The sequence below is a fragment of the Quercus robur genome, chromosome 11, assembly GCF_932294415.1.
Source record: "Quercus robur chromosome 11, dhQueRobu3.1, whole genome shotgun sequence".
Lineage (NCBI taxonomy): Eukaryota > Viridiplantae > Streptophyta > Magnoliopsida > Fagales > Fagaceae > Quercus > Quercus robur.
The window spans coordinates 46,711,230-46,731,787 of record NC_065544.1 but is presented as its reverse complement, the minus strand read 5'-3'; the positions used below and the strand labels follow the sequence as shown (position 1 = coordinate 46,731,787).

The following is a 20,558-nucleotide window of genomic DNA, read 5'->3' as shown; positions in this document are numbered from 1 at the left end:
AAAAGTACTTAAATGCAAAATACTCCTAGCTTACCAATGTCCTTATGGTTATGGAGACAACATATATCTGTATATTCATGCAAGCTAATTAGTTTTACCATTAAACAAAAAATATATAGAAACAAAACTATGGAAAAAACACATGACAACTTATGTGTAACAATCATGTTTGGTACTACAAAAGTTTCTGATATATTTTGCATGCTTATTGCTTAGACATAAAAATGACAAGTAACAACTTCAAGTCTAGGAATCAACCTTCCAGGGTGATATTGAGAAGCAAGTTCTTGTTTGAGATTATGAAATGGGAAAAGCACTTGCTTTTCAGCGAAGGATCCTGAATTTTAAGGAGGTTCACACTTTAGATGGATATCAAATGTAAATCCAACTTACATTATTTATGTCTTTATCAATTTTTCCCTGGTCGATGCATCTTCTGGCGCTCATGCATACGGTGCTGAAGCAAATGCATCTTCTGCATCGAATGTTGACGAGCTTCATCAAGAAATCTCAGTTCGTTCAGCAGTAGTCATAATTCCATTGATTATTGTGTGGACACACACACATATTCCTTGGAGTATTTTCTAGAAAATCCATAGAGGAGGTACAAGAGAAGAAGATGTTGCTGGAAAAGCTACAAGTCAGAATGAATGAAGCAGAAGCAAAGGCCAACAAGCTTAAAGTGTCATTGGAGAATCTATGTGGTATACTAACAAGGTTTTTACGAACTATATTTTGTTTTTATTATAAATAAATGTGAACAAGTTGACATCTGCTGGGTGTAGAGTGAAAATATGGATTGTAGATTGGTTTGCCCAGCTAACCAATAAGATGGGAGGTCAGTTGAGGAAAATTGATGTTGTTGGGCGCTACCTCATTCAGATTTGGAAGGCCGTTGGGATGGATACTGATGGAGGGAAGGTCGAGTTTCTGCGGTCGTCGAACGAGATAAACCGAATCTTTCTATGTGAGTACTAGCCTCTTGTGATGGATATAGCACAAAGGAATACGGTTTCAAGGATAAAAACGTGAATTATGGTATGATGATTATTATTATTACTTTAATATGCTGGTGATGTAGTCGTTATTTTTACTTCTATTTTATTTTGCTACAGGTGTGGTCACATTATGGGTCGAAGTGATGAGGACGAGTTCACTGCAGCACAAATTTTCTACCCACGCATGCAATGTGCTTATGTGTGGTCTTTATTTGTTTTGCTTACTGGTAATTTACAAACATGTTACCCAGTTTACAACAAGGTCAGGAGAAGATGTCGAAAAGTGATCCACTATCTTCAACTTTTATGGAAGATGACAAGGTAGGGTGCATGTATAGGGGTATCAAATTGCCATATAGGGGGCTACATAGTGTTTTGTTTATTAGTTGCGCATAGCATAATGATACTGAATTATAAACTAGGTTAACCTTAGATTTAGTCTGTCTCCATGTTGTAGGCGAAAGTAAATTTGAAGATAAAGAGAGCATATTGTTCAGTCCATATTGTGGAAGGGAATCCATGCTTGGAGTATGTGAAGTACCTCATTTTACCTTGGTTTAAAAAGTTTGTACTAGAGCGCAGTGCAAAGAATGGTGGTGACAAGTAAGTCATAAGGATTTTATTATGAAAGCTTTACTTATTTTATTTAGTTAATGGTACGACATCTGCCTTTTCACATGCATGTCAACCCTTGCATCTTGTTCAAAGTCCGTGCTCCTTAAGAATAGACCTATAGTTGCTTGCGCTATTTTTTCAAAATCATTTTCCATTGGGAATAGTAACTCAGATTGTTTTCTTGCAATGTAAGTTTTCTCTACAATCCAAGAGCTTCGAAAGCTTTGAAGAATTGGTTGCTTACTATGAAAGTGGAAAGCTACATCGAGCTGATATTAAACCAGCCTTGGCAAAGGCTTTCAATAAAATACTAGAGGTATGTTGTTTCCTGGATGCCATTTAGCACTAATTAATGCCTCTTAGGTAAGTTGGTAGGACCTTAATTTGATTGGCCCACATCCTTGAGGGTATGTTTGGAACTGCCCCATCCAAACATAGGGTGAATTTTTGGACACTATAAAGCTATTGCAAAGTATGCTCAAGGGACCCTATAAATCATCAAATTCCTTAACTCTGTGCTCTACCATCTTTGTTCTGTCTATTTGTAGCGTGTAAGAGAACACTTCAAGCATGACAATAATGCAAAAGATCTTTTGAAAAGGGTTAAGGTATGGTTGATTGGCTTTTAAAATTAATTTCTTTTAATAATGCGTTTTGAAAATGTTAAGAGTGAGAATTAGCAGTTGCACATATAAATCGTGCCTTCAATCAAGCCTTGCTCTAGTGGTCTGAATTAGCAGTTGCACTAGTGGTCAAGCCTTGTTGCAATGACAAGTGCCTTTCACCAAAAGTAGTTGTGGGTTCAACCTTAACCACTGAAAAACCCCGCAAATATAACTAAGTTTTGTGCACTTAGTACTACGACGTTGCAGCCAGTTGTATTCCTTCATTGAGAAACATACTCGTTGTAGGCAAGTATTACATTCAATGTTTTGAAAAAAAAAACTATTATGACATACATATTCAAAATTTCAATTGCATTGGGTTTTGATTAGAATTATTGCTTTATTTGTAGGCACAGATATCACTGTTATATCAAATCGATGTCAGCATTGGAAGGTGAAGAGTCCAGGAAAAGAAGGCAGACCGCTTCTTCATCATGCAGGGCTTGTTCAAGCTTTATCAGATCATGTTCTACTTTTTCCTACGATAGATATTTCTCATCGTCTGATTGAGCTCTAACATACCCTTATGGAAGAAAAATGTCTTCAATGATTGGAATTATTTATAATAAAAACAAAATATGATTCGTAAAAACCTTGTTAGTATACCACATAGATTCTCCAATGACACTTTAAGCTTGTTGGCCTTTGCTTCTGCTTTATTCATTCTAACTTGTAGCTTTTCCAGCAACATCTTCTTCTCTTGTACCTCCTCTATGGATTTTCTAGAAAATACTCCAAGGAATATGTGTGTGTGTCCACACAATAATCAATGGAATTATGACTACTGCTGAACGAACTGAGATTTCTTGATGAAGCTCGTCAACATTCGATGCAGAAGATGCATTTGCTTCAGCACCGTATGCATGAGCGCCAGAAGATGCATCGACCAGGGAAAAATTGATAAAGACATAAATAATGTAAGTTGGATTTACATTTGATATCCATCTAAAGTGTGAACCTCCTTAAAATTCAGGATCCTTCGCTGAAAAGCAAGTGTTTTTCCCATTTCATAATCTCAAACAAGAACTTGCTTCTCAATATCACCCTGGAAGGTTGATTCCTAGACTTGAAGTTGTTACTTGTCATTTTTATGTCTAAGCAATAAGCATGCAAAATATATCAGAAACTTTTGTAGTACCAAACATGATTGTTACACATAAGTTGTCATGTGTTTTTTCCATAGTTTTGTTTCTATATATTTTTTGTTTAATGGTAAAACTAATTAGCTTGCATGAATATACAGATATATGCTGTCTCCATAACCATAAGGACATTGGTAAGCTAGGAGTATTTTGCATTTAAGTACTTTTTGTTTAGTTCATTTTCACTAGCTGGTCTGGCTAAAGGTTTAATTCTTGCTTTTTGGTTTCAACTTTCTTATAATTCGTTAACGCAACCTTTTTGTAGCTTGGTTTCGTGCTTCTAGCTTTGATATGGGAAGATAAGTTCCCACCTTTCATGCTTCTTTTACCCGAGATACTGAATGATGGTATTATTTCAAAGAGCCTTTTGCAAATATTTATTTCTTTTTTCTATTACTTAGCTGGTATTCTTGGCCTCGTTTTCTTTGTAAAGAAAGTAAATAGTTTGCAAAAAATATACAATTAATTAAATTGATAAATATATGAATGATAGATTTTTGTTTTTGCATTATATGGGAAATGTGATAAAATTCTGTTTGTGATTTGTATTAGGTACCATCATGACGATTTCAAAGGACCGAGTAAAGCCATCTCCAATGCCTGACAGTTGGAAGTTGAATGGGGGGATTTGAGACCAACATTGTCATTGCCACCTTATCTTGGTTTGGTTACCGTCTTAAAAGGGTGGATAACTTTCTTTTCCGTGCCATTTCTTAGTGTGATTGCAAATTTTGTATAGAGAGAACAATGTATTGAGATGTGGATATTTAAGCCTTCATTGGCAGGAATTTTATGTTTTGTATAGAGAGAACTATGTAGTTGACACATTTTTTGGATCAAAACCTTGTGTCTCATATTATTTGGAGTTAAGATCATTTCACTATAAAAGCACTCATTTGGTGTTATGGAGTGGAATAGTTTATTCAATGCAATGCATCTATATGCAGACAAGCCAGAAACTGAAACGTGTGCATGCACCTGGTGAGAAGCAGAGATAAACAAATTACGAATATAATCCATAAGCACTCATTTAGAGGCAAAGAAGCTGAGAATGTAAATACACGTACATTACATCAAACAAAACTACTGAAACTTCTACGCTCTCTGTATAAACATGGTTTTACAATGCAAAATGCAGTTACATCGCAAGAGAAGGCATTCTCAATATCAACATTCTAAACGTGCCCAACATTCTCAATATCAACATTCGACATGTCGCTTAATCTATGAAATACCACAGACTCGCCCATTAGGTATGTGTATGGAAGATAATCTTGATTCTTTTCCTTGCCATCCTTCCCCGTCAACTTCTTCTTATTTCTAATGGCCTCAATTTCCGCCTGCTTAATGGTCTCCATTATGGAGGTAAATTTCACTGCCTGACTAGCATATCTGGCTTTCAACGCCGCTGACTTCAGAGTCGAGTTCTGAAAATGTGTGTTAAAGTTGCTAGCAACATGTCGAAGGCAATATCTATGAAATACCAGTGCTCTTCCATCATCCCTTCTAGGCCAGTTTGCAATGGCGTTTTTGATACCGAGATGTCGGTCAGAAATTATGCAAATGCCTTCGTTAGGTATCACGCGGCCAATCGCATCTCTGAGACATTGTAAAAACCACCTCCAACTAGACCCTGACTCAGAATCCACAATAGCAAAGGCAAGAGGGAATACCTTGTTGTTAGTGTCGGTTGCCATTGCAACCAACAACTTTCCCTGATATTTACCATACAGATGGGTCCCATCAATACTGATAACCGGCTTGCAATATTTGAATCCATCAATGCTTGGACCGAAAGACCAAAACACATAATTCAAAAATACTGTGTCATCTTCACCGGTGGATGTGGTACGATAGAACACCTGGGTAGTTGGATCCTGATCAATATATGCCATTAGCAACTTTTGCAACCTTTGATAAGACTCTTCCCAATCGCCTTTTGTTTCGCATCCCACACCTTGTAGTAAGAAGGCTTTTGTCCCTCATATTTCGACTCTATCATAGATCTGAGATGCTTAATTGGGGTAGTGTGATCCTCACATAACTTCTTAAGGATGTCATCTGCAATAAATTTACAACTCATCATTCTACCATCATTTCGCACTCCAGTTCGTATACACGTGTGAGGACCTTTGTACACGGTGACCATCCATAGATTGTGGAACTTGGGCTTTATGACTACGCAGACATACCACATGCATGACTCATCAACGCATTTCGCACAAAGTTTTGTCGTGCTTGACCTACTGATCATAAAATGTTTGTTTTCCTTGAGGGCACACTTTGTTAATACGCGTTGCACCTCCATTTTATTGGCAAAAGTCAAGCCTTTGCACAAATTCATCCCCTCTCTCCAACTAGACACAAATGGTGTCTCAATATGTGAAGGATCAACCAAATTTTCCCAAGTATTTTCAGAAAATGACAAGGCAGGTGGTGAGTACACAGGGATTGTGTCTGTAATGTTTTGGACACTAAGAACATTGTATGCATCAGGTTGACTACCGTCCAATGTCTCATCGTCATCAATATCCCTCTCAAAGTCCCTAAAGTCCCCTTGTTCAATCATGTCTTCAATCTCATCTCTATCGCCAAAATCTTCACCATTAATGGCAATATTTTCATCAACATAGTCATCATCATCATCCTCATCCTCGTCTTCATCATCATAATCATCATCATTCTCATCCTCATCCTCATCATCATCATCATCGGCATGAAAATCTTCATCGGCATAAACATCTTCATCGGCATGAACATCAGCATGCTCTACATGTGTAAAATACTGGTATTGAGCATCTGGAACTGTAACTTGTAAACTTGTTTGTGTTTGTTGGATTTCCTCAATACCAACTTCTGCACGTGGCTCCAACTGTATGTACAACTCAATGTTAGTTACTTCAGGTATTCTCTCCAACTTGTCAAACATGATCTTCACATGTTTGTCTGCTTCTATCGCCATGTACTTGTAATTAATCCGGTGCTTCAGGATTTCATTTGGCATGCGATAAGTAATGTGTATGTTGTGCACAACAGGGTTCTCACACAACTCTTCCATAACCATCATCTTCAATGCATCAAGGGTCTTCAACCTACGATCAATTTGGGTATAATAGGTCTTTATACCCGGCCCTTCAAATGGCAATCCCTTGTTCGCATTGGCATTCTTCAACGGACCACCGTGGTATATGATTATATCAATTTCAGGCATTGTGAACCTGTTACAGTCAAGTTACTATGTTAGTTAACAAACATTTTCAAGTTCCCTGATCTAAAAGAAACTTTTTAGTAGATCTTTAACTTTCTAATAAAAAGATGCGGCCGAGAAACTTTTATAAGTTGCTTTTCATCATACATACAAACTGAACATTTTTTCGTGCCATTTCTTAGTGTAGTACAACTATATTTAACAATTGAACATATACAAATCCATCTATCCTTCCTATATACAAGAGGCTAATTACAGCAACATGGTATGAGAGGTAAACACATGTAAAGTAAAAGATAATTGCAAACGCAATTTTTTTTAACACATACAAAATTGCAAAAGATAATGGGGGACTAAATAATTGCAAAAGATATATCATATAATTTTGTAACACAAACACAGCCACATTTTTTGGTAACACATACAAACCCCCCCCCCCCCCCCAAAAACAAAAAAGAATCAAGACCTTTTCAGTATTTGCAACATATTTCATGCTTAAGACATTAGTATCAACTGAAATCCCAATCAACTATTTTATTAGATTCCAAGACTACCTTTAATAACCACATCAGAGTGGACCTTTTAGTCTGAAGTTACACACGATACACACTCATTACAAATTAAATCTGCTTCAACATTGTCACTGTTCTCAACAAAAGCCCCTTCAAAAATGAATAAGAGAACCTCTGCTCCATAATATTTTGTTCACACATACACATCTATATTAACCTGTACTAATCTATACTAACCTGTACTAATCTATACTAACCTATACACATCTATACACATCTAACTTATATTAACCTGTACTAACCTATACACATCTACTGCTTGGCTCAAAAGGTAAATCAAGCTACTTGACATTGGCTTGGAAAAAGGAACCATTCAAATAACCTGTTGCTTTGGCTCAAAAGCTAAACAATCCAATCCTGAAAAAATTTCTACTTGCCTAGATGTTTTATGTCTTCAAAGTTCAAGCTAGTTGAGCTCTCAATAAGAAATTGTTCAATAACTCATTTTTCTTGTTCTTCTTTTCCTATTTTTCTTGATCGTTGTACTTTTGTTTCCTGATTTGTGCCCCCATAGTACATCCCTAATGTACTCGGTTTGGCACTTTTTCTATTATTAATAATATTCTTACGTTCCTTATAAAAAAAGAAATTGTTCAATAACGTTCTTCAAACAAAACCAATTTAACCCACCTACTAGGCTCGTTTCCAATACTATCTTTGTAGGTATAGCAGTCAACTACAAATAATAATACATGCCCTCTCAATGATGAATAATCAAATGTATAGTAAATATACTTTTGATTGGTAGCATTATGTATGCGTATACAAGTTATTTTTTTTATTAATTGAAGTTTTATTACTTAATGAAGCACATAATTGAAACAAAAAGTGCACGAACCTTTTCTCTTGCTTGGGGTTGAGTCTGGCTGGTTTATTATGTTTTTGGTTTGTCGGGATGCCTTCTTCTTTAGTTGTATTTGATATGGTTTAAAAGGAGTCTATTGATGTTTGATGAAAGAAAATCCTTGCTTAATGATGATGACATGCCTAAATCAATTACCTTAAATAAATTAAATGGTTTAAATTATTTAGTTTGGACACACGCTATGATTTGAAGCAACATAAGCGATATTGAGAGGAATATATGATTACTACATTACTGTCTGGCTTAGATTCTGATCTACATGGTTTTAAAGAGCAGATTCTTTCTAGTGAAATCCTCACTTCAGCTGCCAATGTTAATTCTCATTATTGTGCTCATGCTTAGGCCAAGGTTCTATTGAGACAACCATAGTCTTTTGCTTTAGTTTCTAGCATTGGAGGTTGTAATAGCTTCTAGTGGTAATGGTTGTAATGGTGGATGTGGTGACAACAAGTGATCATTTGGTGGTATGAATTGTACTAAACGTTATTGTTGGGTGAAATACAACAAGACAGAGTACGTGCATCAGGTTATAGATGGTATTAAACAATCACAGTTTACTTCTATTCTAGTTGGCAGATTTGATCAAGAAGAATTAATGCAGGGAAACACCTCAAAAAGAATAAAGTCAATGAGAACATAATTTTTTTTATTTCACCAAAATGGCTAATGCAAAAACATATTTTTATCAAGATGGTTAAGATTAATCACATGAATTAGTAATAAATCAAAGAAAATATAACAAATAATATATAGCTCAAATGACATGCAAGCCAATAAAAACATGGAATTGAAATCAACAACAAAAAGATACTACAAGAAGAACATCTTATATTAGGAAAAAACATGGAGTCATTGGAAAACCCATAAAGTCATTGGGAAGTTCTCTTAGTGGCAAAACCCATACACAACTAATACCCAACTACAATAACAATCAAATCAAAAAACCCATACCTGAAATATGAAATTCTTGAGAGGGAAGAGCAGTGAGAGAGGCAATGTGGTGAGTGAGAGTGAGAGGTGTGAGAGTTAGTGAGGCTGAGTGTATGGGTGAGAGTTGAGGATGCTCTGTTTTTGGGTGAGAGTTTGAAGATACTGAGTGTGGACTGAATAATCTATTCCCAGGAACACGTTCTGAAAACTACTGCTATCTGTTTTTGACTGTGGACGGAATGGAGTAGTAAAATAGTTCCACCAGAACTCGAGTCTTATAGACTCGAGTTCTGTTCAAAGTTAAGTACATCGTTTGGATAAGTAAATCTCGAGTCTTATAGACTCGATTTGCGCCAGGAAAAACTCGAGTCTATAAGACTCGAGATCCGTTGAAATTATTATTATTCCTATAATTAAATCTCGAGTCTTATAGACTCGGTTTGTGCCAAGCGAAACTCGAGTCTTAAAGACTCGAGATCCGCGTGGCAATTTTTGCCACCTCAGCAGTGCAGAACTAATGGAAAGTGATTTTATGAGACTCGGTTTTTAAGTTGAATCTCGAGTTTCAAAAACTCGAGATGTTAGTTTTCTAAATTGTTTGAAAACGTGCCTAACTAACTATTTTGAATGGTTGAAGAAATCTGATATGCACAATACCTCTATCTCAACGGCTAAAAATACAGAAGAGAAAGAGATTTCAACGATCACTGTGGAAGCCAGCAACGTGTCCAACCCAGGGCAGGGTAGTTTGACGTTCAACGGCAAAACAACAAGTGGACCTCTTGGGCCTAAGCCCAAGCATAACCTGAAATTATGACATATGAATAAGCCTATTACCATAAACATTTTCATTTTTTTTTTTTTTTGAGAAGAAGAAAAAAAAAATGAACATTAAGTTGTGACAAACATTTTCAACAAACGTTTTCAAAGTTTTCAAACATTAAGTGGTGGAAAAAAAATTGATGAGCCCATAATTTCACAACTCATAAATTGTCACGTGGATAAGTTGTGACAAAATTGTGAAAATAGTTGTGGTACCAAACTTACACCATATCATCTAGTCTAATTATTAAGGAAATAGAGGAGGTGAACTTAGAAAATCAATTTTTGATGATTACGACACAAATTGGATCAATCCAAAAAAGGCTTTAAGGTTAGGAAACTAATTGATGAAATACAAGAAAGATGATTCCAATACCAAGACAAAGACAAAGTACTCCAAAGAGAATATGACTTGTCTTTATTATATGTAATGTACATGAATTACTTAACCAACCAAACAAGTGAGTCATGTATATTGTACATGACAGGACACATGTCATCTTTCTATTGGTTATTAAAGTCAAGTATTTTCCATCAAAAAATTACTGCAGAGAAGAGAGGACTTCTTTTGGAGACAAAAGTCAAAAAGTGAAATGGCTCTTATTATTTGTATAACTTACTAATAAATAAATAAAGGGTTGTGTTAACAAACACTGTAAGGTGCCCGTTAACAGTAGCAACTTTTGACTTTTTCTTGGTATAGCTTTTTGTTTTTTCTTCAACTTTATGTCATTTTTTTCAGTGTGGAACCAACTTTGTAGAGAGAAAAAAAAATCAAAATAACCAAAAGAACTAATTTTAACTTTTATGTCCTTTTTCTTTTATTTATTTAATTTTTTTTAAAAAAATAAGACCCATTTTAATACAACCTTAACAAGCACCTATGCTGTGCTTGTTAACATTTGCCATATAAATTTATACTTGATTAATGGAATATTGATTGATTGAGTAATGAGCAAAGACTCCTCTTGTTTAACTATTTTGTTTCTTCTTCTAGAACACAGATAAAATCATATATTTAGTCGAAATTTTACTTAAATTTCTACGGCATACAAAATTGGAGCAGTTTACGTATTCCTAAATGTGCATGTCACTAAGCCCATTGATAATTGTCTCACTAAGGTAAGCCCAACAGCCATTTTTTTATAAGGCCCAACAGCCATCTTAGATCATTTACATTGGTTTAGCCAAATTTGTGTTGACGGCCTCGATGCAAAGGGTGATCTAGTCGATTGGTCTATTAGTAAATATTATTTGTAATTCCCTTAAATTAACAAATCTTTTTTTCAAGTGTAAGCTTAATTGGGTTAGGAGAAGTCTTAATTCTGCAACTTACATTGCTGCCAAACTTATTGTTAAGTTCAAAAGCCATTTATGTTTTAATAAGCATGAACCTCTAAAAGTTATCCTCAATACTTGTAAAGCTGATTGTATTATTGTTCTCTTTTGTTTGATTAAGGAAATAATAAAGTTCTAGGTTATATTATAAATTTTTTTTAAAAGCTGATTTTTTTTTCCTTGTATTATTTTTTACCTAGCAACTATAATTAATCTAAGCAACAATAAATATATTACAATCTATTAAAAAACAATTATTTTGTGTATTTTGTTTGTTCATAGTTTGCTAATACTAATTGAATATTATTTGAAATTACTTAGGTAACTTCCCTTAGACCAAAAAAAAAGACATATATTTAAATAAGCCATTTTTTTATTAAATATAAAAAATGGAGTAACTAAATAAGTTAGGTTTACAGTCTTGTCAGTTCTAGCATGTTCGAAGAGAAGGGAATAAGTTAGCTCACGCACTAGTTAAAAAAACAATTTTATCTGTAGATACTGATGTATGGGTAAAAGAACTACCTAAACTAAATAAGTTAGGTTTACAGTCTTGTCAGTTCCAGCATGTTCGAAGGGAGGAAAATAAGTTAGCTCGCGCACTAGCTAGAAAAGTAGTTTTATCTATAGATGTTGATGTATGGGTAGAAGAACTATCTAGTGATTTGGATATTGTATTCTAATTTGATTTAAATTAATGAAATTTTCTTACCATTTTCTCAAAAAAAAAAAAAAAAAAAAGTTCTGTTATGTGACCATTTAAAAAAAAAAAAAAAAAAGCCGCCAACGTCTGTTACTCGTCCACGTAGTTCCTTTTGGAAACTGACCAACAGTAAAAAAACAACCACTCCCTCTCTCATCACCTGTTATTCTCTTGTCTCGGTCGTTGTACTTTGTTCACTCTTCCTTATTTTTATAATTCTCTTCACCTGACTCAGAGTTTCCTCTGTTTTCTCTGCCTCCAAAAAATGCAATTCAAAACCCTAACATCTCACAGCACTAGTCCTCTCTTCCAAAACCCAACCTTCTTCTTCAACAAACTACCACCACCACCACCACCTCGCTTCCCCATCCCTCTTTTCCCTTCTAATTTGTCACTCATTTCGACGCAGAAAAAAAGCTTTCGGAATCGGATTGTAACTGTTTCTTGCATTAGCAATAACAGAGAACCAATCGACAATGATAACAATGGGGGCCCCCGCGAAATTGAAAACGGCACTGATATTGCCTCTGTTTCGGAGATTAAGGTATCGGAAATGGGGAGTCAGAGTATATGGCAGCAAATGAAGGAGATTGCGACGTTTACTGGGCCCGCCACTGCGCTTTGGATTTGCGGACCGTTGATGAGTCTCATTGACACCGCTGTTATTGGTCAGGGTAGCTCCATTGAGCTCGCTGCTTTAGGTATTATTCTCTCTCTTAATTTTCTAAGTTTCACTTAACAAATAAGCAAATAATAAGGACCCGTTTGGTAAAAGATTTTTAGTAATATTGTTTTTGTGAAAAAACGCTATGAAAAAGTGTGTGAAAATATGTGTAGTAGTGTTTAAACAACACCGTAACCAAACCGGGCCTAAGTGTTTGGTAACAGCTTTTGCTTTTGGTTTTTTTAGTTTATTTGTAGAGCTTCATTTAAAACTACATGCTTTGACCAAATGAAGCTTTCAGTAAAATGGGTACATATAAACTTCCTGTAAGTTAAGGATCCTCTTCATTTCCGAAACTGTCAATTTCGTCAATTTCATGGTTTAGATTTTATTTGTCTGAATCTAACAGTATTTTGTCACGTCATTTAAAATTTTAAATAAAGTGACGGACTACACACTTTTAGATTGGTAAAATCTAACATGAACAATAAAATAGGCCAAATGGACAATATTTGAAATTGAGTGGATCCTGTTTCTATTTCATTTGGCTTTACTTTTGTTTTTAAAGTCTCACTTTTTATACTACAACTGTGCTTTTAAGTTCTACCCACTTTCAACATATAAGCAAACTCGCTTGTGAGCGTGGTTTAGATTGTGTCATGTCATTTATATTTAAAGGAAATATTTATTAATTTTTTTTGAGCTTTTTAGAAGTTATGAAGTTCAAATTATAAAAAAATTTCACTTGAAAAAAAGAAATTCAACTCTAGCATGCATACTGTAATTAGGTTGGTCTAATTTTCCGTGTGTGTGAGTGCTTGCAGCTTCACGCTCACATTTTTTTATGCTTTTATGGGAGAGGGGGGGGGGGGGGGTGTGAAATTTCTGAGTTGAATGATGGTTTTATTTGATTGTGAATTTGGAATGACAGGGCCGGCAACAGTTGTATGTGATTATTTGAGTTATTCATTCATGTTCCTCTCAATTGCTACTTCGAATATGGTTGCTACTGCACTTGCCAGACAGGTTAGTTTCTTAAACAGGTGAAAGGGTTTTTTGCATTTATGGTGGGAGAATTATAGGCGTGTTACTTTTCTTTTTTCTTTTTTTTTACTGTGAATTTTATGGTGTTGGATATTATTTTGTATTAATCAGTTTCTCTTGGATTTTCAATTTTGCACATTGCATTTTTTGACAAGATGTCATTGGTGTAGGATAAAAAAGAAGTGCAGCATCACATATCTATCTTGCTCTTTGTTGGATTGACTTGTGGCTGCTTGATGCTTTTGTTTACAAGATTCTTCGGTTCATGGGTATTAACTGGTAATAAAAATTGGAGCAACTTTTGACTTATAAAAAAGGGAAAATAAATTGAATAAATTAAAAAAACAAAAAAAAAAAAAAAAAAACCAGAAGAATAATATTGGGGCATCTTTTGGTTATTATTTATATTATTGAAAAGTTCATTGTTCTATTGTCTTTGGGTGTTCAGTTGATTGATACTTTTCACCAACATATATACCATCTAAATGGACAAAATCCAATGACTGATGAATTGCCTATTTTTGCCTTTTCAGCTTTTACTGGGTCAAAGAATGCACATCTCATACCTGCAGCAAACACATATGTTCAGGTTCAATTTCTTTTTAAGTCCTTCATGCGTTCTTAAAATAATTTCAGGATTTTCAGCTACTCCTTTTGTGCAGATTTTCTCGCTTCAGTACTGCTAAACCATAAAACAGAGTTATATAAGAAAAAAGAGCAATGATAGGTAAATATAAATAACATATAAAACCCTTTTTTTTCGCTCCGAAAACCATCTCCTTTGAAAGTAGATATACTTGAGAATGATCTTGTATTGTAAACCTTTAGTATACCTGTCAGTTGTCAAGATGGTGTTATCTGAAGTATGTAATATAATTATCTTTTGTTGTTATTCATATTTATCATGTGAATGAATATGATGGATCAATATCTATGCATTGGTACGTAGTATTTTTTTGTCTTTGCTGACTGCCCTCGGCTGTTCATATGATCTGCTGCTGAATTTTGCGTGTGAATTTATTTATTTATTTTTTTTTTTCCACGAGAACAAATACGTGTTGGAAGATTCTAGCTGCATTTCTGCAAAATTTAATGTTCTACTCCCCTTAATTTGTTTATATGATCTTTTGTGATAGTAGATTCGAGGCTTAGCATGGCCTGCACTTCTTGTTGGATGGGTTGCTCAGAGTGCAAGGTGATAATGTGCTTTATCTCTTTTTGTTTTCTACCGAATGAGGTCATATGCCTTACCTGGTTTTTTATACTTGTTCTTGACCTGGTGGTACATTTATTTGTTAACTATATTAGAACTACTATACAAGTTTTTTTAGTTCTGAAATGCCTTATTTGGTTCTATTTGCATCCTTTTGAACGCCTTATTCAGTGCTATAGGCATCCTTTTTCCAACAAAGTCTTTTAACAATGATTAATTATGTTTCATTTGTGTTTGTAAGATGTTGGGAAACTTGGTGTTTGATGGTGATACAGTTCAATTTGCTCATCTCAAATCAGATATTAGCCTGCTTGATGAAATTGGGAATGTTTGCTGCCTCATTAAGTTTGTGTCTGATATTCTCTTTTCGTTTCCCAGTCTTGGCATGAAAGATTCCTGGGGACCTTTGAAGGCTTTGGCAGTGGCTAGTGTTGTAAATGGCATTGGTGATATAGTCCTGTGCAGTTTCTTGGGATATGGTATTGCTGGTGCAGCATGGGCTACAATGGCCTCCCAGGTGTGCTGAATGAAAAATTATATATTATTTTGTTTGGGTTAAATATTATTTATCCTATGCTGTTATTGATGAATTCTCATTGCAGCCAAGCAGATATGCACTTGCTTTCTTTTTATATTGCTACTCACCTGCATTTATTCTAGGTTATTGCAGGATATATGATGATTGAAGCTCTGAACAAGAAAGGGTACAATGCATTTTCCATCTCTGTTCCATCACCTGATGAACTTCTGACAGTACTTGGGCTTGCTGCTCCGGTGTTTTTAACAATGATGTCTAAGGTTACATTTTATTGTATTACTCAATTCTGTAGCTGTATCTGGTCTCATGTGATCATCTCTTTGTATCTGAGATATTTTAATTTTTTAGGTGGCTTTCTTCTCCCTCCTCACATATTTTGCCGCGTCTCTGGGCACCTACTCCATGGCTGCTCATCAAGTTAGTTTTGCCCACACTTGAGTTCTAAATACTATCTTCCCTTCTTTGACTTCCTTTATGTAGAAAACTGATGGTCATTTGCATTCACAAATAACCCTTTACTCTAGGTCATGTTTCAAACATTCCTCACATGTACAGTATGGGGTGAACCTTTAGCTCAAACCGCTCAGTCATTTATGCCTGAGTTAATATATGGAGTTCATCGAAGTTTGGAAAAGGTTAGCAATTTTTTTTTTCTGTTTTTAATGATGCTACAGTTCTAAGTTCTTGGTTGTAGTGTTACTGCACAATCATGTTTTATCTCACATCTTGTTGATGAATGATTCATTTAAGGTCCCCATCTCTTGATTCTCTCTCTCTCTCTCTCTCTCTCTCTCTCTCTATATATATATATATATATACATAATAATTTATAGTTATTTTTGTTTGTTGAAAGTATTCTGAGTGGTTAGTTAAATCAAACAGGCTCGAATGTTGCTAAAATCACTAGTCATCATTGGAGCAATACTTGGATTGCTATTAGGGGTTGTAGGAACATCTGTTCCTTGGTTGTTCCCCAGAATATTTACACAGGATCAGAATGTCATACATGAGGTTAGTTCTTGCCTTTTGAGTTTGTCTGTTATGAGTTGTATCAATATTTTTATGGGTCTTTTGAACTTTTTTGCTTTTGGCCTAATTCTGTTGTACTAAATGGGTTGTGACAAGTGCTTTTATGCTGACTATTCATATTTTTTAGTGATATTTCATACATGGATTTCTATCATTTCAAAAAGTATTATAACAGAAATAATTCTGAGAAAGCTAAAATTACCATTGCTCTCACACCTGGACAGTTATCAGGTCTGTGTTGTTTCCTTGGTATTTCATGTATTTTACCTTAATTTTGACTAACATTATATATAATCTTATTTAAGTTCTGAGTTAAAGGTAGAGGAAATTAATTTAAGGTGCAGATATTCTGAGGACAACATATACTCTTTCAAAATTTTTTGCAGATGGTCAAGTATGTTTCATCTGATTCTTGTTAACGTTTAATCTTGTATCCTTGCAGATGCACCAAGTTCTTATTCCATTCTTCATGGCATTAGCTGTCACACCCCCAACTCTCAGCCTTGAGGGAACATTGCTGGTATGCTTGGTTTTACTTTAATGTGAACTTCGTTGTGTTTTTCTTATGAGTCATTTGCTTATTTTTGGACCATAGCTTGCTGAAACTAGAAATAAGAGTCATGTCTATTTAAGGTGCCAGTTGAGGTATCCACTCTGTTTATCTTTTAGTGGTGCTATTCCGAGTTTTGTGGAGTTTGTTCAGAACATGGGGATGAAATAGAAGGCTCTCTTTAAAGACTTGGTTTTTTCTCCTGCTTTCTCATAATTACAGTAGTTGCCTGAATTATACAGTCACAAAAAGGTCTAATGTATACCCCCCCTTGTGTATATTCATGACATCTTAAAGCTTTGTGGATCAATGGTATTGCCTGGTCCTCCCATAGAGGAGAACTTGGGTTCAATCCCTTTCCCTCACTTGTTTTTAAGCCAAAAAAAAGGGCCTGCACTATAGGATCAAGGAATTCCCCACAGCCCCAAACAAAGCACAGGGTTCTTTGCAGTTTGCCCATGATTTAGCCACTTGGTGTTCACTGTTGGCTACTTATTTACTATATTTCCTCTTTCCAACTATTAAATGGTTGCATATGTGGGACAAGGTGGGCATACACAATTATGCTTTTCCCCTATCTTATAAAGTGTTTCTATCACAAATAAATTAGTTCTTCACAAGAAATAAGTCATGAATGTCGTTACCCTTATATCATGGTCTCCTTTTGTTTTTGGAAACATCTATACCACCGGAATATGTTTAACCACCATTAATTTGGTTGCGTTTCCTGCTCAATGAATTACATAATATAGCTGAATTTAGGGAATCCTGTTGTAATTCCCGATTATAGCAAGAAAGCCCTAGCCCACATTATGATGGTTTTGTGATGCATAATTTCCCCAACACCATGCCAGGCCTGAAATGTGAACCTAGACCTGCTAATGAAAATGGCTCTGCTGAGATGGAGGCCCCATTCAATTCATGATCAAATGCATTTTACTATGGTGAAGTTACTTGCATAAGATATGCACAAACTCTAACATTGAAGTGTCTGTATTCCTTCCCCCTCTCCTCGCCTTGGGGCTAAAAGTCACTTGTCAAATTATAAATAAAGTGTGCTCTTTCTGCAGGCTGGACGGGATCTTAAATTTCTTAGTTTGTCAATGAGCGGATGCTTTTCTGTAGCTTCACTTGTACTATTGGTACAGATCTGTTTCTTGCTCTTCTGGTGTCCTTTTTACATGTTCTTTAGCTCACAATGCATTAACAAGTCCCTCCTATATTTCTTTTCCCCAGCTTGTGACCAGTAGGGGATATGGTCTGACAGGCTATTGGTTCGTTCTTATTGGATTTCAATGGGTAAGAGTTACATCCCCTGCTTGCATATGTGTTATACTATCTAATTGAACTTCTTTGACTACATACAATTTTTGTTTTCCAGGCTCGGTTTTTCCTCTCACTTCAGCGCCTTCTGTCTCCCAATGGCATGCTTTACTCTGAAGATTTGGATCAGGGCAAATTGGAGAAGCTGAGGGCTGCTTAGTTTAGGAATCCACATGAACAAAATGGTAAATAAATTTGGCAGGAATCAAATTCATGGTTCAAGCCTACAGAATTTACAAATTATAAAAAAAACATTGACATTACATTATATCTTTTCTAGGCAAAGATAAATTGTGATTCTGTGCTCAATGAGGCTAAAATCAGAAGAAATGTACGGCCTCAAACTGTGACAGTTGTATTTTTTTCAACCAAAGCAAGCAGTTAATTGTTTGTCAATTGTTGTATTGTTCTGTATATATTTTTGGGCGAAAACCATATTTTCGTTCCTACATTTTCAGGCGATTTCCACTTTGGTCCCTACCTTTTATTTTCACTATTTTTAGTCCCTATTTAGAAAAACGTCATTCATTTTAATCATTTCCGTTAGTGCCCTAACAGCACTGACGGAAATAACCAGTCATCTTTTTTCCCCCTCTCCTGAGGTTGTTAGAAATACACTAGGAAGCACGGATACTTCATTTGGAGTGTCGTATCCGTGTCGTACCGGTGTCATACTCATTGTATCGTGCTATAATTTTTTCAGAAATTGCTTGTATCACATGTTATATCCGTACCAATGTATGTGCTTCTAAAAAATACATACGTTAATATGTTGTTGACCTTACAACTCGACCCCTCCCCCAATAAACACCTATCCACTTAGTGCTTGGGGAGGTATCATCACAGTTACACGGGTGGGTTGTAGTCACATGTATTTTTTAGATATCTTATTAAGTTATGTACATATAATTTAAAGTTTTGACTTTAAATTGATTTCTTTCAATGTTGATACTAAGCTTTTGGAAGGCCATATTTATGCATATCATTATTTTAATATACATTTTATTCGAGTTTAAATTTTGTAAGGATTTCTTATTAAATTTTCTATATACACACTTTCAATTATAATTTTATCACATCATATTTTCTTTAAATGATAATGTAGTTAATTTTAAATATAAACACAATGGTAAAATAGTAAAATATAAAAGCACTCACTGAACTTTGGATCAAAATCAAACAAACCTCTAATTAGCAAAATAAAATAAAAAATGAAAATAATCAAAGTAATCTCTTGATCTTCTAATTTGAAATAGAAGCAATGAAAATAAAAAATAAAATACTAAAATTGATCATTTTGTCTAAATTTGTCTTCCTCTTATGCGAAAAGAGCATAAGAAAAGAAGAAGAAATAATTTATATTTTATTTTAATTTTTAATGAAAACAAAATATTAAGAGAATGATCGATCTAGATATTTTTCAAAATTTATGGATTTCTAAATTCAAATTAGAAAATCTCATAATTCATTCTATTTTGTTCCCAAAATTAGAGGTGTTTCTGCGTTTTTCTATATTATATTTTGGAAGTCACTATTAAACACATGAGGTTGATCAATTCAACTATATGATGATTTGAGTTATCTTCTCACTTTATAGTTCAACTACTACGTTAACTAAAAAATAAATAAAAATTAGTACCTTGTGAATCTTAATGTTATAAAGCAAGAAGTTTGATTTCAACTTCTTTTGACAATTATTAGATAATTTTAAAATACTTCTTGATTTCAACATCTTTTGACAATTATTAGATACTTCTAAAATACATTAATATGATGTTTCTTCTTCTCATATCCATGATTAAATTTCATCACAAATTTAATTAGTACACTAGAGAATAACACATTACATTATCATATTCCCAAAATACCTAATAATTCTCCCCTCACATTGTAAGTTGTAACTAGATGCTACCCAAATTGTATGTAAGAGCTCAAAAAAATGGTCCAAGCCCACTTAGAATAGTGGTACTCAATATTTTCGGCCCAACACAATTAATTTTTAAGAGAGTGGGCTTTCTAAGTCAACTGTGATGCTCTGTATGGTCCAAGCGTGAAATCAATGAAGATGTGATTCTTAGTATGATGAAATGAAACACAATTTGTGTATATTACTTGTTACAAACTTCATACAAATTGATTCTCCTTATTCTGTTCTTTTTGTTTCTATCTTTTTAACCCCTTTTCTAGAGGGGTTCATTTTCTTTATATAGTCTCCCTTAATGAATCTCAGCCTTCCACCTTATTAGGACATATGTAATTCACTTGTTAGGAACATATGTCACTATTTTATGTAATTGGCTAATTTTTTGACAAAACGCACTTTACTTGTATTTGGGTAA

At 34.6% G+C, this 20,558-nt stretch overlaps 1 protein-coding gene and 1 pseudogene across 1 annotated transcript; both read left to right on the top strand.

The window, feature by feature from the left end:
* Positions 1–1,122: 1,122 nt before the first annotated feature.
* LOC126705117 (tyrosine--tRNA ligase 1, cytoplasmic-like) lies at positions 1,123–4,052 on the top strand (annotated as a pseudogene).
* A 7,980-nt stretch (positions 4,053–12,032) lies between these two features.
* Positions 12,033–18,615, top strand: LOC126706093 (protein DETOXIFICATION 46, chloroplastic-like). Its single transcript, XM_050405361.1, has 14 exons — positions 12,033–12,559; positions 13,454–13,548; positions 13,737–13,845; positions 14,100–14,155; positions 14,706–14,761; positions 15,158–15,296; positions 15,440–15,577; positions 15,666–15,734; positions 15,842–15,952; positions 16,200–16,328; positions 16,789–16,866; positions 17,967–18,038; positions 18,133–18,195; positions 18,278–18,615. The coding sequence occupies exons 1-14, from the start codon at positions 12,124–12,126 to the stop codon at positions 18,377–18,379; spliced, it is 1,653 nt and encodes a 550-aa protein (XP_050261318.1). The 5' UTR covers positions 12,033–12,123; the 3' UTR covers positions 18,380–18,615.
* Positions 18,616–20,558: the final 1,943 nt, after the last annotated feature.